Below are 17,335 nucleotides of genomic sequence, written 5' to 3'. Positions count from 1 at the left end.
TCTACTGCTACTGTGCTCAAGCACGCAATCTCTTAAGGGTGGGAGGGGGTTGTTGATGGTATGCCAAACACCAAAATCTTGCCTATGGTTCCGTCTTGGTCAGTACACACTTGTGCAGTAATATCCTGTGTCCTCTAAGATTAGCATGAAATGAGTTTAGAGGCAAGACACATCATGCTTAAAGTTTTTATGCTTTTTAAAAGATTTTCATGCCCTTTAGCACTGCTATAGACAGTAAAAAATGTCCCAGATTCTTGTGCTGCTTCTAAATTCTAACTTTGTCATTAAGCACAAGCGCAAACACTACTGCTGACATGATTGGGATATTCTATTAGCATAGTATTACTATTTTCATCTTAAAGGTACAGCTAGATATTCCTTATATATATTCAATAAAAAAAAATACAAGCCTTCCCGTTGATGGTCATTTCACAGTCATGAAACACGCTGTTGTTTTGACTTCATCTTGCAAACCCCACCTTTAAAATAATGAACCTTCAGAAATGAGTGAATTATGCTCAGTGGCAGAATTATGAGTTTGTCTGAGGTTTTGTATGATCTGTATCAGGGGTATTACAGATGGAGTCTGCATGGTACATGGCAATTCTCCTTACCATGACCTAATTGCAGTGTTAGTGAGATGGAGTGTGGCATTGTGGGTAGCTATACTGGAAAGGGTGGTAAGCAACACTGGCACCTATAAGCCTGGACCCCAAGCTCAGCCATCCTCACCACTGACACATATCATACTGTAACCTACTAACACCAAACTCATTACAGCTACAGTGGCTGATGATGGCTAATGCCTAATTTTGTTACACATGACAATCTTTTTAATAACACATTTTGACTTGTTTCCTATTTTAGTAAATTTAAAAATATATATATTTTCAACTAAAAAGCATTTTACGATTGTTTAATTGTCTCCAATTTGCATGTCTTATATTTGGGTGTGTTCAGTCTTCTCTGGTTTTTCTCCCAGAATTTAATTTCTTCCTGAAATCGATACCAGAAAGCACGCTAGCCACTTAATTGCCATTTGGTAAGACAGCCTGTTTTTTTTTATTGGACAGACTGCTTTTTAGAAGGTTGCTTCTCTGAAACTTATTTTTCTGAACTTTTTAGTCTCATTCTTTTCTAATTAAGTTGAAATGTGCTGCAGTTAGCTTTAAATAGCTGCTGATGTTTTTTCTTCCCTAATTTTGTAAACAATTCAAATACTTAATTGAATTCAGGATTACAGATCATTTGAAATGTTCTATATTTTCTATTGAAATGTTTTTATTTTTTCTCGTCTGGATTTTGAACAAATAATCAAAGAAGCATTCATGTTTTTACAATCTCTTTAGCTGGTACCAAAATGAAAACTGAATGACTAAAAAGTACTTGAACCATAACTTTGGTTTAATGATGTTTTCCTATTAAACTTCAGATAATAATCCCATTAAGTCAGCATTAATCTTTAATAGCAATCTTGACATTTTGTATCTTATTAAGATGTGTAATGACATAAAACAAGTTTGCTTTGTTAAATAATTGGGATATGAGTACATCATTTGAAATGAACAGATAATTTGTTTTAAACAGGTAGAAATGTATAAGTACCAGTAGCCCAACCTAAACGTAGCCTTTCGGAGCTCTGAGTTGAAAATGGGGAGGTGCTAGCTTAGTGGTAAAGGCATTGGACTTTGGATGTTGAATCCAAAGGTTGTGAGTTCAAATCCCATCCACAACAAACAAGCCACTCCTGGGCCCTTAAACAAGGCCCCTAACAGTATAGCTGCTCAGTTGTATGAATAAAATCAATGGCTGTCAGTCCGGATAAGGGCATATGCCAAATTACATAAATGTAATTGTAATTGAGATCACATTCTGTGCACATGGCATCGTCTCCATAATTTTGACATTCTTTTTTTTTTCCTCATTTAAATAATGTAAAAAAAAACAACAAACAACTACTCATTTTTTGCTTTAATTCTATTCAAGTCAATTATACTGTGTTCTGTTGTTTAACATGTTTATTTACATTTAATATCCAATAAACAAGCTCTGTGTAATCAAATGGATTATTAAATATCCTTCATTTATTTAAAAAAATTATATATTTCATGGTCAATTGAGTATTTTCCCTATTTCTAAACCTTCAACTGTGGTACATCATTAGGGCAGTTTGCATGTCTTCTTTATGCCAACAATAATACCATCTTTCACTGCTATTAACAATTTAAAGCACTTATCTGTTTTTTTTTGTACATGGCTCCAATTTTTAAACCTGAAGGTATATACCCTTATCCATAAGTCTCTTCTCTCCTGTCTTCTCTTAGCATGAGGGAAGCCTCAGTCATTCCCAGGTCCTCTGTGAGCTGTCACTCAGCATTGAAAGATCCATTCATGGGTGTGTCAGAACAGAATTACATTAAGTATGTGTCCTTTTGTGTCTGTGAGGGTTTTGATGTCCTAGACATGGTTGGAAACACACACACACACACACACACACACACACACACACACACACACACACACACACGCGCATGCATGCATTTGAATATTAATAACCCTATAATTTTAGGCTGTCACAAGCAGAACACAGATTAGCTGTAACTCCACACTGTTTGCATCTTTGCGTCTAAATCATTGAAGGTGAAAAATATGTAGGCATTATTTAAGGAAATATGAAAATAATAACATTTATTTTATTTTCTATATATTTTCTATATTTAGATGTTTTAAATTCCCCCCCAAAAATTAATACTATGTATGCTGATTGCAGGTGCATAGGGTATAAATATGTCATGCTAGAACATAGTGAACTATATGATGTACTAAATGCTATTTGATGTACAGCCATTTATTAATAAACGGGATATGGGAAATTAACTTGTAGTATCAGTTTTAGGGCATGTATACACACAGGAGAGTTTTAGCTAAAAAAAAAATAAATAAAAAAATAAAAAAAATAAAAAATAAAAAATTGTAAACGTCAGGTACCAAAACTATAGCACATGGGATCTAAATCATTTAATATTATTCCAGCTACGATTTTAAGACACAGAAACATGAATATCAGTCAGGACACAGTCAGGACAGTAATACATACAGTATGGCCTACATCTCTTCTAACCTGAGGCACTGGAATAATAGGTAATATGCTGTTTTAATGGGTTTGTCCTCATTCTCTGTCATCTCATGGTTTCTTCTTCTGGTTGTCTAAGACTTCTAGGACACACAAGCTGTTTAATTACAGCAGGAGTTGAGCAGCTGAAGAACAGAGCGCAGAGGCTTGAGCTAAACGCATATTTAGATCCCTTAAGTGAGGATAGAGCACATTAAAGGGTGCAGTGATGTTTGCTCTGCCCCTCTGCCCTGTTAAGATTGAATTTTCACCCACTAATTTGGTTTATTGGGAGCCGTTTTCTCTAATGATGTCTAAATCGTTTCCAGACACACACACACACACACACACACACACACACACACACACACACACACACACACACACACACACACACACACACACACATACTATTTGAAATAAACTGTCCCACCTGCTGTCTTTGCTTTTTTTCCTTCTTTTGATGTCAGTTCTCCCAGTTACATTTGTATGCTGTTATAATTATTATTGCTAATGCACAAAGGGTCTAGTTTCTTTATGAACTAATAAAATAATGTTAGTAGTTAAAGAATCATTACTGAGTCAAGCGAGAAATGTTTTACACTCTGATGATCCTGAGCTGCTTTCATTGTCCTGTAATAGGAAATCCAGGTTAGCGCTGAATCAGAGGTGTCAGGTTGGAATTGTGTCAGGAAATTTGTATGTACCGTATTTTCCGGACTATAAGCCGCTACTTTTTTCCTACGCTTTGAACCCCGCGGCTTAAACAACAAAGCAGCTAATTAATGGATTTTTCCTGGGTTTTTCCCGGTTTCACAAGCGTCATGCCGCCAAAGAACTGAACCCCAAAACATTAGACCAATGAAATTGCAGAACGGGTTCAGGTGAACCAATAAAACTCTTTATATTAAATCAGGCGCGCTTCCACTGAATCGGGCCACACCACATCATAAATATGGATGAGGTTCCTCTGACGTTTGACCTGCCGCTCACTCGGACTGTCAACAGAAAGGGAGAATCATTCATCAGGTTGAAAACAATCAGGAGAAAGGCTTCACCGATGGTGATTTTTAAACGCATGACGATGCCAAAAGAAAAACTCCTGAGAGAAATTGTTGTGAAAGGAAGGAGAAAGACAGTGAACAATTACTTTCTTGGTAGGCTACTGTTTAGATACAAGCCGTGTAACAGGCACTGTCTTTTCGTTAGAGCCTGTGTAAAGTTCATTAGTTTCAATGTAGACACTACATTGCTTATAGACAGGTGCGGCGTATTTATGTTCAAAATAAAAATATTTTTATTTTTCAGCGGGTGCGGCTTATATTTGGGTGCGCTTAATAGTCCGGAAATTACAGTATACACTACTGGACAGCTCGGATGTGTTAACTACAATCATGTTTGAACATCAGAGATGTGGTCATAGACCAGTTGAGAGAGTGCGAGAGTATAAACTACAAGGAATGAGTTTTTGCCTTCCGAGAAGTTAAGGCATCTATCTGGGGCCAGTTAGTGAATTACACACAAACAGTTCAGCTGAGTGACTAGAATTCTACCCCTCTGTTCTGCTTCTTATTGTTTGCTAAGAATTTCATTAAATTACATTTTTCTTTGTATGGTGTTTTCAACTGTGCAGAGAATTTTTAATTTTTTTCATGTCATGAACCAAAACCATGTTTAGTCAAATGATTCTTTTCCTGTTAAAATCATGACATCATTTGGGGTGCAACACAACACATAAGACTTGGAATGCTTCTATCAGTCAAGTGTTACCTCTATCATAAATGACTTTAGCACCTGAATACAATAAACATCTTTGAAAATTGTCCCCCGGCATAAAAGCAGTGGAATGTGAGCCTATTTTTACCACAAAAGATCGCAACAGAAGTTCAATGCATAATAATAATGACACCGGACACGGCATTCATGTGACCTTATCAGGTGTCATTGGCCATCACCTGTATTTATATATTAACACATTTGTACAGACTGCACTGTCAGTGTGGTGTATACCTGGCTTTGAATTTATGTGTGCACATATGTGTGTTTCTCATCATCTTCATCACTCTCACTCTCACACCCTTACACAGTCAGTGTTCACTTTCTCGCGCACACACACACACACACACACACACACAGCTCTCTCTAACTCAAAGATCAACATAAAACGATGAGTTTAATTAATTTTCTATTAAACATTTCAATGTTGCTAATAAAATGCCCCCACAGTTCTCTGTTGCTTCTCTCTCTCTCTCTCTCTCTCTCTCTCTCTCTCTCTCTCTCTCTCTCTCTCTCTCTCTCTCTGTCTCTCTCTCTCTCTCGCTCTCTCTCTCTCTCATTCTCTCTCTCTCTCTCTCTCTCTCTCTCTCTCTCTCTCTCTCTCTCTCTCTCTCTCACTCTCACTCTCACTCTCACTCATAATATGCATTACCTGCCAGTTCATTTGCCTTTCCTCCACCTACAGCTCAAGCTCAACCATGCCCCCACTGATAAAAATTATTTAAAATTTAACACTAAATCACTATTATAATTATTTTGTTACTTTATAATTAACACATTATTTTATGTTTATAGTAAGAGGTTGATGCAGGAGAGCCTCAAATTAGCCATCAGACACATGCAACTATGTTCAATTCACAGCTTCATTTTGAGGCACATGAATAAAATTTGGTTTGTTTTTTTAATAGGTCCAATTATGCATTTTTAAAAAATATTTATTTATTTATTTATTTTATTATTTATTTATTTATTTATTTATTTATTTATTTATTTATTTATTTATTTATTTATTTTTTATTATTGTATTTAAAATCTTTTAAGCATGAAAGTTTTCACCATCTTGAATATTTATTAATATTTAAAAACTATTTCTGTATCTAAGATTTTGCAAAGATCAGAAGATTTTGCACAAAGTTGTGGGTCGTACCATATACTCAGAATCTCTGAGGTGCTAAACCTGAAGATTATGTAACACCCTCACATCTACTGTGGGAACACAAACAGTTTATGAGCACTGTGTGTCATCAGTCTCGCTCTGTCTCTATGTTCCTGCCTCAGATGCTATCTTTTTCTTAAGTTATTTACCACCTGTGGGTTTTTCTTTTTCTGTGTTACTGCCCTCACATGGCAGAAGGCAAATTCTTTGTGATCTGTCAGTGATAAAGTGTGGGATGTGTGTAAAAACTTTTAGAGGTCTGCATGAACTTGTTTTCGGCAGGCCACAGGTTTCACCAGAGGATAGCCTGGGAAAATGTTCTTTTCCAGGTGCACACTTTCTAAGAATCAACTGACAAAATCCACCAACTGTAAAATATTTTACATTCCTGCAGCTAACAATGGTTTTAAACTGCGTAAATACTTACTATTGGTCAGAAAAATCCTCACAATCTCAGTCTGACTATGATACATGTGCATTGGTTCAGATTACGCTTAAAATTACTGTATTTGTCAACATAACAGGCAATGCATAACTAAATTAACTCTACATATTTTTAGTTAAAGGTAAGTTTGAATTTACCTTTTTCAGTTTACAGCTGCAATTATGTGTTATGTTACATGATGTGCATTTTGATTCTCTTACCCAATATAGTGTTTTTATTTTTCACCCTCCCAAAAAAACTCATGCAAATTTCTTTTGTAGATGTTGGTTGATGCAAATTTTTCTTTGCAACTGTGTACTGTAAACCTCTGTGGGATTTGGCTTTAATTCCCACTGTACCTACTTTAAATTGACTTAAATGCACGCTATGTTCCACTAGCAAGGTGCAGGTCTCCTGGGTTGTACTAACGTCAGTGGAAGATTTTGAAAGCAAACTGTAGTAGCAACACTTATTTACCAGGGGCCCCAACACAACCTCTGCTACTTCCTTCTGAGCTTAATTTTTCTTAAAAAATTCTATAAACACATTTAATAAATGGTGAAATATGACAAGATTCAATAACATTACAGGCTCATTTGAAAGATTTGGTTTATTTCTAGTAAATAAACAAAACTATTTACTTTTAATAAATAAAGTGCGTAATTGCAGGTACAAACTAAAATTGCGTGTTGAGAACCTAATAAAATGACAACACACAATCTTAAGACGTTGAATTTGTCCCTTTGATGTCATATCTAATTAGCAAATTATTGCTTAAATCTTCATTTATATATTGGATTGTTGTTCAATGTTTTTAGTTCAATCACCATATGACATGTAGGGTGAAAACACTGATAAATGTCAGGGTGTTTTTAACATTTTAGCTACAATATAGCGTATTATAATATTATAGTAAGCTGTGGTGTAGTGGCCCATGATGATGAATTTGTCGTTTTAAAAAAGTGAGACCTGGTGGCTTCTCATGTGACCCCGGAATTAGGTTGTAACCGCAACGTTCTTAACCCTGTGCACTTTTCCCAGGCGGCTACAGAGCGAAAGCTATTTAGAGCTCTTTTTTCCGTGAAGAGAGTACGTTCTGTTTTTATTTCCTAAAAATTTGACAGTGAGAGCCTGGGGCCCCTTTAAGCTGTAAGCAGACACGCATGGTTTGGCATGAAGCACAGGGATTCCCGTAACTCACATGCACTGTGTGGGTGTGTGTGGCAAGGCTTGCAGTTAGTGATGACATCTGGTAGGGTGTTCTTGGGCAGGAAAACCGCACAGCCTGTCTGGAGAGGGGCAAATAGGGGGAGGGTGGAAGAGTGGCACATCTGGGTCCTGGCACCACTTGGTGAATGAGGAAAAGTCAGAGAGCAAAAAAGTGCCACATTTTGGTTAGGAAACACAAGCTGTCATATTATGCCTCAGTCTGTCCACTTGTCAGTCTGGCTTCCATCATGTTTCATGTTTTCATATTTCATGTCATTTGCAGAGAAATATTGTATATAAATTCAGTTCAAATCTTGTCAAAAAGTTAAATTCTTCTCTCTTTCTCTCTTCAGGTACCTGTCATGGGGAACCTCCTAAAAGTTTTGACGTGTACAGACCTTAATGAAGAGCCCAACTTCTTCCTCGATTTTGAAAGTGAGATTCTGTGCTTTTTTATGTACCTCAATCACAATCATGTCTAGAGAAAAACTCAAGCATTTTAACCTGGTGCTAATCCATCATACCTCAACTGTGAAAACAAAACCCTGACATGGTTTCCTGAACTGAGAAGTAAAAGATTTTAATGATAAACATTTCGGACTATACTATTCAACTTCACCATTGAAGTAGTTTGCAATCTCTTTGTCAGCTTTTTCCGTCAATGCCCTAAACTGAAAGTGTCTAGTTATTTTAATTTAAGTCTAAAACACCTATACTTTTCTCTTGAATATGACCAGATAAAAAAAAAAAACTCACCCAGCAATCTGTTACTTTGAAATTCGGTGCCACCAAGATGAGGATGGGTTCTTTTATTTTCTCGTACCATGTCTGGGAGATTTTCCTTGCCACTGTAGTTGCTGGCTTTGCTCATTATGGATAAACTTTAAAGGAACAAACTTATAGGCACTAAACTTGTACATTTAATCTTTATAACCTCTTTATCTGTGTAAAGCTGCCTTGGCACAATGTCCATTGTTTAAAGCTCTATACCAAAATAAAACTGAATTGAATTAACTAAATTAGTTCAAAGCTAGCCAGTATAATTGTGTTTAAGGATATAGCTGACTTAATGTTTAAAAACATTTGCTTTTAATAGTTTATAATGCTCTAATCAAACACATCACTTTTATATAAAAACGTATTCGCTGATTTAAATTTGTTGTATGCATCATGCAAACAGACAGTGAAAAGTATATACTGTACATAGCCTAGTATATAAACTGTAATCATTAATGGGCTGGCTCACCTAGGGTATCATGACACTTTGGGAAATTTGCAGCTATAAATCTTTAAAGCATAAGATAAGCCATAAGCCAATTAGTGAAATGTGAATACTAAAATTCACTCTGACTGTTCAGGAGTTACTCATGAGCTACAAATTGCTCTTTTAAATTGTGTATGTGTAACCGTCAGAACATGATATGAAAAAAACTGCAGTATATTAGAATGCTTTGTTGTGAAGTAAATTTTTAAAAGCATCCAAAAAAAGGTATATGTAATGGTTGTTAATTTTTTTTTGTGATTAATATGATCGATACAACAAGAACTATTCTTGTAGCAATGTTTTCCTAAAATAGATTAACTAAAAAAAATGTTACAGTGTTTGCCAGTTTTTATTCAGCTTTTATTTTGCATTGTGTTATATTTGATAGGAAATACATGTGACTCTATTTGACTACTATTTTCTTAAATCTGTCCTCTTAGTTAATATCAAAACTCTTATACTTAACTGTAACTGTAAATAACCATAAATTGCATCACATACTGACTGCCCCAACAAATGCACCTAATACATCTATTTAAAATGAGTTTTCAGCTTTATAAAGTTTATTTCCCCTCTTTCTCTGGTTTTGTTTCAGGTCATTTTAAACATGTTACAGATGTGGGATGTAGACTGTGGTAAAAATGTTGAGTAAAGGTCCTTTAATGTAATCTAATCAATGAGTGCAGCAATAATTAAAACCCTAATTCTATGACTTTAACTACTAATCATAGAAATTGTACCTGAGCACATCAATTGTTCTCAACACACCCAGCTACAGTGTCTACTGTGTAAAGTTTTGCTTTCCTTAATCACAGCTTTCAAGATGTTAAAATTCAAAATAAGCTCCAATCAAGAAAAATCTCCTCAATAACCAATAATGAAATATTAAATTCACCCATAAACTAAAGAATAACATGTCACATTCACTTAACTGGCTGCTTTCTGCCACATGTACATACAAATTTAGCAACTACATAAATGCGCTTAGTGAAAGGCTTGAGGTTCTAAAAAATGTCTCTGTATTTAAAGCCCACTGAAGTTCAAAGTCATGGTTGTGATTGCTCCTCAGATGAGTGCCTGAAGTTTCCAGTGTTTAAAATTCCACTTTTTTTTCTTCTTTTTACTGCTTCATAAATGAGAACAAGCTCATCTGCGGAGGTCTGATTAGAGCACATGTTTCCTTCTGGGTCGCAAAATTGCAGTGTTTAGTGTGAAACTCTCTCATTCTTCAGCTAATTAACAAGTCCTCCATGAGGTGCATCAGCTGAGTTACAGTGGGAAAGTGCACAGATGTTCCCTGCTGTGGTCCTCCAGTACTGTAGGATAACAGTACTGAGAGGCTGCTACCACATGCTGTACTTGTCTCATTTGAGCAAGAATGTCAAACACTCTTACTTAGCCTTTCATCATTATGGGATGTCAGTCACTTGGTTATGTGAAATGGATTTTATAGATTATGCATGTAAACAAATTCAATTGATTTGAACATTCAACATTTGAAAACTACCCATTACGACTCTTGGCAGCATGAAACTAAATCTGTGTACTGTATTAGTACAGAGCAAAATTCAACATTATTAGTTTTACTAGTGGTATTTTTGGTGCCATAGTGTCTGAAGGTTTTTTGTTATTCTGCTTTTAGCTACTGAGTCACGTAGCCCTTCTTACTACCAAATATGAACCAGCGTGTGTGTTTTTCTCCAGATTTACAGACTTACACAAAAGGGTGATGTAAGTCATGTTTGCAGCTAAGTAATAGTTTATTGGTCTCATATTTGGTGGATTGTAACATTTCTGTTCCCTGTTTACTTCGTGTTTGTCTTAAATTCCAGAGCAGAGTGCCAAACACTAATGATGTTAAAAACTAATGTTAATAAGCTAGTACGCTAGTATGCACAGTTACACAGTTAAAAGGGATATACGTATTGGTAATCAAGTTAAAAGCCAATGTTTCATATTTAGAAAGAGAGAGATGTTATAACTTATGCTGATAGCAGTTTTTGTTATATCTTAAAATACATCTTTTTATGTTTTTTGTTGTAAGTTTGTATAATATTGTAAGATATTGTGACTCCTACTGCATCTTGTTAATTAAAATACTTATTTATGTTTATTCTCCATTTTGTCCTGAACACTAAAACACAAAGAAATGCTATGTTAATGTAATGTAAATGTTAATTGGTTACAGATCAACCTACTTTCTGACATTACAGCCTTTTACATATTTACAGCACAATTTGGTTTGTTATTCAAAGATGAACTTTCACATATTCAAGTAAATTGGGAAAAGGTTAACCTAATACAATGTCATACATAATTATGCTTTTCTTTGGTTTTCTAGATGCACAGCCTACAGATGCAGAGCGAGAGACATGGAATCAAGTGGACGTTGTCCTGAAAGATGCTCGAGCAGTTCTTGATGAACTTCAGGCCTATAATGGTGCTGGGAAAGAGATAAGAGAGGTACATACAGACTCAGCTCCTCTTATTTTATATTGTTTATTTGCTTATTTAACATTTTTTTTGCCATTTTTTAAGTAATCTGCATTGGACGAATATGCTGCAAATTAGGCATATAAAGACGTAAAGTACATGTACGCATGTACATTTTGCGCTTGCATTAGAGAACAAAACTCTCATAAAAGCAGGAAGCAGTAGCCTGTATTCGGCATCCAAAGAGAGAAACCGGAAGAGTTATAACTGTAAATCTAAAGCAAGCAGCGTTTTCACCTGCTGCGATCATTACTAACGGAGACAAACTGTAGCTTGTTTCAATCACGTCAGCTAAGTTGCAAAGATTAGAGCAAGAGTGACAACAAGCGTGTCCGGTTTATTTTTCATGTGCTTGTTCACTACCTGAATTAGCCAATCAGATTCTCTTTCTCGCCGACGAGCTCCGCCGCTGATTTGTCAGAATCCGACAGATCCGACAGACTCAAAATCCCCCTGACTTTCCCCGACAGCCGCTTAGTGCTTAGGCTTTAAGTTCTTATTATTTGTTCTTAATGTAGCCTTATTTATTTCATTGGCTAAATATGATGCTGCTCATCTCAGATAGAATGAGAATAGCATTTGGAGAGAGAAAGAAAGTAACTTTTGAAAAGAGAAGGAGAGTAACTTTTTGGGAACTCTATTGTAAATGTATATATAGCCAATTTCTTTATATTTCTAAATATCAGCATCGAAAAACCCATATTGGTCGAACTCTAATCTAATATAATCTAATCTCATATGAATCTAATGTTATATTTTATATATATAATGTTTAATATTATATTATATTATATTATATTATATTATATTATATTATATTATATTATATTATATTATATTATATTATATTATATTATATTATATTATATTATATTATATTATATTATATTATATTATTATTGCTTGGTGCTTTTAATGAACTTATATTCCAAACCAAAAAAAGCACCCAAACATATTTGTGAAAAATACTGTATGAATAGAAAACTAACTGCACATATCTTCACTTCAATGCAGATCCTTTGAAAGTAAACCGTGGCTTTATACAACACCACCGTTCCAGAATTTCTTGGGCTTTTGTTATACATTGTATGTGAACACACACATGCACTAGAAAAGCGTTAAACGATCAGGCATCCCATGTAGTGTTATTCAGTTTGTCAATTGATCATGCCTTTGAGTAATTTAGAAAGCGTGTCAATGTGACTGATGATCATGTTGCCACAGTGACTGTTGCTATACCAACTCAGTTGCCAGAGCACGCCAGCTTTACCATGGCTACTGGTGAATATAAATGAATGCACCCTTTTATTTTCTCCTTTGATTCACACTGCATTCTTTTTTTATTGGAAAAACCATTAATTATAATTAACAAGATGCACACACTGTTGGATAAAGAATCATACATTAGTAAAAGAAAGGTCAGGGAAGAAAAAAACTCATATTTATGACATGAGATTAAACAAAAATAAATAATAAATTGAAAATGTGATTATATACACAAAACCAGGCCTAAATTTAATGTATATATATATGTGTGTGTGTGTGTGTGTGTGTGTGTGTGTGTGTGTGTGTGTGTGTGTGTGTGTGTGTGTGTGTGTGTATTTTTTTCTTACTGATGTGCCATCATCAACTCTGAGTTTGTTGTTTATTTACTTCTTCAGGCAATCCAGAACCCCAATGATGAGGCATTGCAGGACCAGGCTTGGGCTGCAGTCGTGCCCCTTGTGGGCAAACTCAAAAAGTTCTATGAGTTCTCACAGAGATTAGGTAACTCTTCATGTTTTCTCATAGTCATATCTGTGGCTGCATAATCAAGCGTTCCTTTGGATGACCATTGAAATATTTTACAGCAGCTAGAGTTTAATTCAGAGGCTGTGGTTTTTTTAATAAGACTCAAAAGAGTCACAGATGTCAGAAATCAAACTGCCAAACTTCTCACCCTTGTGTTTTAAATTTGTGCTCTGAACAAGGCTCTTCAAATGGAAACTTTTTAGCAAATAAGTAGGCTCACACAAACACCTGAGAAACTCTGTATATCGACTGTGTGTGCTCTTGTATTTTAGATGTGCCATGTCATTAAATACAGTGCATCTGGAAAGTATTCCCAGCACTTCACTTTTTCCACATTATGTTATCTTCTTCTTTTCGCCACAGCGGACGAGCCGTCTCCATACCCCCCCACCCCCCCCTCCACCCTGCCTGCACTCTTTTCTTCACTTCTCTAACACGCTCTCCATTACTTTGCACTGTTGACCCCAGGAACCTGAACTCCTTCACCTTCTCTGCCTCTTCTCCCTGCAACCGCACCACTCCACTGCCCTCCCTCTCATTTACACACATATACTCTGTCTTACTCCTAAGACTCCTTTATTCCCCTTCTCTCCAGCACGTACCTCCACCTTTCCAGGCTCTTCTCAACCTGCTCCTTACTCTCGCCACAAATCACAATATCATCCACAAACATCATAGTCCACGGAGACTCCTGTTTGACCTCGTCCATCAATCTGTCCATCACCACTGCAAACAGGAAAGGGCTCAGAGCCAATCCTTGATGCAGTCCAACCTTCACCCTGAACCAGTCTGTCGTTCCTACTGCACACTTCACTGCTGTCACACTGTCCTCATACATGTCCTGCACTACCCTCTCATACTTCTCTGACACATCTGACTTCCTTATACAATACCACAACTCCTCTCTCAGCACTCTGTCTTACGCTTTCTCTAAATCCACAAACACACAATGCAACTCCTTCTGACCTTCTCTATACTTCTCCATCAACATTCTTAAAGCGAATTATGCATCTGTGGTGCTCTTCCTCGGCATAAAACATACTGTTGCTCACAGATGGTCACCTCTTCTCTCAGCCTGGCTTCCACTACTCTTTCCCATAACTTTATGGTGTGACAGATCAACTTTATTCCCCTGTAGTTACTGCAGGTCTGCACATCTCCCTTATTCTTAAAGATCGGTACCAGCAAACTCCTTCTCCATTCCTCAGGCATCCTCTCACCTTCCAAAACTCCACTGCCATCGCTCCTAAACATCTCTATGCTTCTACTGGTATGTCATTTGGTCATCTTCCCACTCTTTATCCTCTTAATTGCTGCTCTCACTTCCTGGTTAGTAATCCTATCCACTTTCTGCTTTACCATCTTCACTCCATCCAACCTTCTTTCTTTCTCATTTTCCTCATTTATCAGCTGCTCGAAATACAGGTAGTCGTCGACCTACGACCACGATTGGTTCCGACAGACCGGTCGTAACATGATTTGGTCGTAAGTAGAGTAGGCTATATGTACAGTACTGTGAAATGATGTTATAAAAATCTTTAAGTAGTATTTTATCATAATTTTCTTTCATTATTGTTATACTGCATATATCATCATTTTCTTTGTTCATTTTATGCCATTTGTCTCATCTCTACACCCTTTTTGTTTCTTACTGTCGTACGCCGCGGCTAGCGATTGTGGTCTTAAAGTCGAATGGTCGTAAGTTGCATAGGTCATAAGTCGACGACTGCCTGTACTCCCTCCACCTTCTCAACACACTCTCCTCACTAGTCAACACATTTCCATCTCAGTCCTTTATTGTTTTAACTTGTAGGACATCCTTCCAAGCTTGGTTCCTGTGCCTGGCCAATCGGTATAAATCCTTTTCTTTTTCCTTAGTGTCCAACTTCTCTTACAGCTCCTTATATGCCTTTTCCTTTGTTTTTGCCACATTCCTCTTTACCTGCTGCCACATCTCCTTGTACTCCTGCTTCTTGTCACATCACTCTGTCGATCTCAATTCTGTTTTGCCAACCTCTTTCCCCTTATGCTCTATATATATATATTTATAGTAAAACACATCACTCTGTTATTAAAGAACCCAGGATTACGTTAAGTAACCCATCGTTTCCCAGCATGCTCTGGGCTGAAGTGATTTAATATAAAGTGACATTCCCCCCACTTTGCCATCTCCAGAATCCCTCCCTACACCATGGTGCAAGACTTTCTGTGTCTCAGCTCTGTTTTGACTGTCCTTTTAATGGTGTCAAAATCTTACCATGGGAAGACCTTAAACCTTGAGTGTGTTTAAATCATATGACCTAATTTTTGTGTTTTACGTTTAAAAAACACAAATCCAGTGTATTCATATAGCTCATGCATCAATTAATGTTATTCCGATGCTCTGAATTAAAATAAAAAGTTACCTTGAAACTTCCAGCCTGACAGTGATTATGTACCTGAAACATAAGTAGAGTTGTTTAGTTTTATGTAATCACTGAAGCACACTATATATTTACACTATGGATAAAGAGGGACAGTAAGAGCTGAAGATGTAGGTTAAGCTCAGCTTGTAAGTGTTGTTCACTTAAGGTTTTACTCGTCTAGTGTAACAGTAAACCACGTGACCTTATAAAGTAAAGCTCATGTAATAAACCTAATAAATGGATTTGATAACATAATTTCGGTCCAAAATGTCCAAAACTGTTAGTCAGTGGTCAAAGGAAATCTGGAAAGGTTAAATCTTTAAGGTGGAAATATTAGATACATTTATTCACATTAAAGAAAATTATGAAATGTAATGAAAGCAGTGATTCTATTATCAGGCTTGTGCATTCCTGTGTAATTTAATGTCATTAATATCACCCTGCATATTTAAATTATATAAATATATCATATTTGAGATCATAACCAATATGTCACAACCTGTAACTGAATTTCTGCTATACAATTGATATATAATTAACTCTATAGGACTGTGTCTGAAAGTACTTATTTGACCTTTGACCCTACAGAAGCAGCACTACACAGCCTGTTAAGAGCTCTGACTAATGAGACATACAGTGACGCCACACAGCACCTGGAGCGCGAACAGGCCCTTGCCAAACAGTTTGCTGAGATTCTGCACTTCACTCTCCGCTTTGACGAGCTGAAGGTGATTCACAAACCCATTCACACGCAGACTGATGAAATATAATAATTCGTTTATTGATTTATTCTGATTGGTCAGATCGCATTGATTAATGTTCTAGAAGCTTTGTCAAACAGCAGTGCCAGCTTTTTATAGAGGTTAATAGCTTTAGTAATATAAGGGATAACAGGAATTTTATGGAACATTAAATATTCCATAACATTACAATAACTATAAACCTTCAAAATAAGTGATGTCATTCATTAATAAAATGCGCATTGTAATTTAGGTGGAATTGTATACTCTCGATTGTGATTTACACCATTACTGTCTATAATGTCTGGCTTAGTGTCGGATTTTTGTCTTATTAAATTGGAAAAACAAAGCTTGGCATGGGAGACTGTTAACAAAATTAGATTCATAGGTTTTTTGGGCAGTGGCACAATGAGTTTGCCTCAATATGAAGATGTGCCTAAAGTGTACATTTCTTTCTGCCTTAATTCAAAGGATTTTACAAAAATACTACATTTAATTGTTAACAGCTACATGCTCCCTCCATTTTCACAGGCCAACAGTAATTGGAGAGGCTAACATAATTATAAGATTGTTTTAAATACTTGGATGAGAATTAGATTTTAAAGTCAATGACTGTCTGAATTTTGCAAAATGTGATCATGACCAAATACATTTTTTTTTTTCTGGAAATGACTTGCCAGTTCATCTCACCAGTTCTTTACCTCAGCCACCTTCAGTAGGTAGCTGTTTGTGGGTCTTTTTGCCTTCAGTTTTGTTCTCAGTAAGTGAAAAGCATGCTCAATTAGGTTGAGGTCAAGTAACTGATTTTTTTTTCCATCAATGATTCTTTTTCTTTGACAGCACGCCCCATAATGCTTTATTTCTTACTTAGCAAAATCAATATTTTGGCCTAATCATTTCTTGTATATGTAAAGCTCTGTACAGGTCACATTTGTCGACCTTTTTTTTCACAGATGCTGGTTAAT

The 17,335-nt window shown here is 36.1% G+C and overlaps 1 protein-coding gene across 3 annotated transcripts in view; it reads left to right on the top strand.

Annotated features, from left to right (window-relative positions):
* Positions 1–17,335, top strand: part of fam49bb (family with sequence similarity 49 member Bb) — a 68,177-nt gene that overhangs the window by 37,814 nt on the left and 13,028 nt on the right. For all 3 annotated transcript variants that reach the window (XM_083530032.1, XM_083530034.1, XM_083530033.1), the window contains 4 exons: positions 8,031–8,112; positions 11,283–11,404; positions 13,096–13,201; positions 16,219–16,358. In XM_083530032.1, the coding sequence (XP_083386158.1) occupies positions 8,040–8,112; positions 11,283–11,404; positions 13,096–13,201; positions 16,219–16,358 (441 nt within the window). In that variant the 5' untranslated portion in view covers positions 8,031–8,039. The remainder of the gene's footprint in view (positions 1–8,030; positions 8,113–11,282; positions 11,405–13,095; positions 13,202–16,218; positions 16,359–17,335) is intronic.

This window comes from Silurus aristotelis (assembly GCF_946808225.1).
Source record: "Silurus aristotelis genome assembly, chromosome: 25".
NCBI classification, from domain to species: Eukaryota; Metazoa; Chordata; class Actinopteri; order Siluriformes; family Siluridae; genus Silurus; species Silurus aristotelis.
The sequence above is the reverse complement of the archived record's forward strand: the minus strand, read 5'-3'. Positions and strand labels throughout refer to the sequence as shown.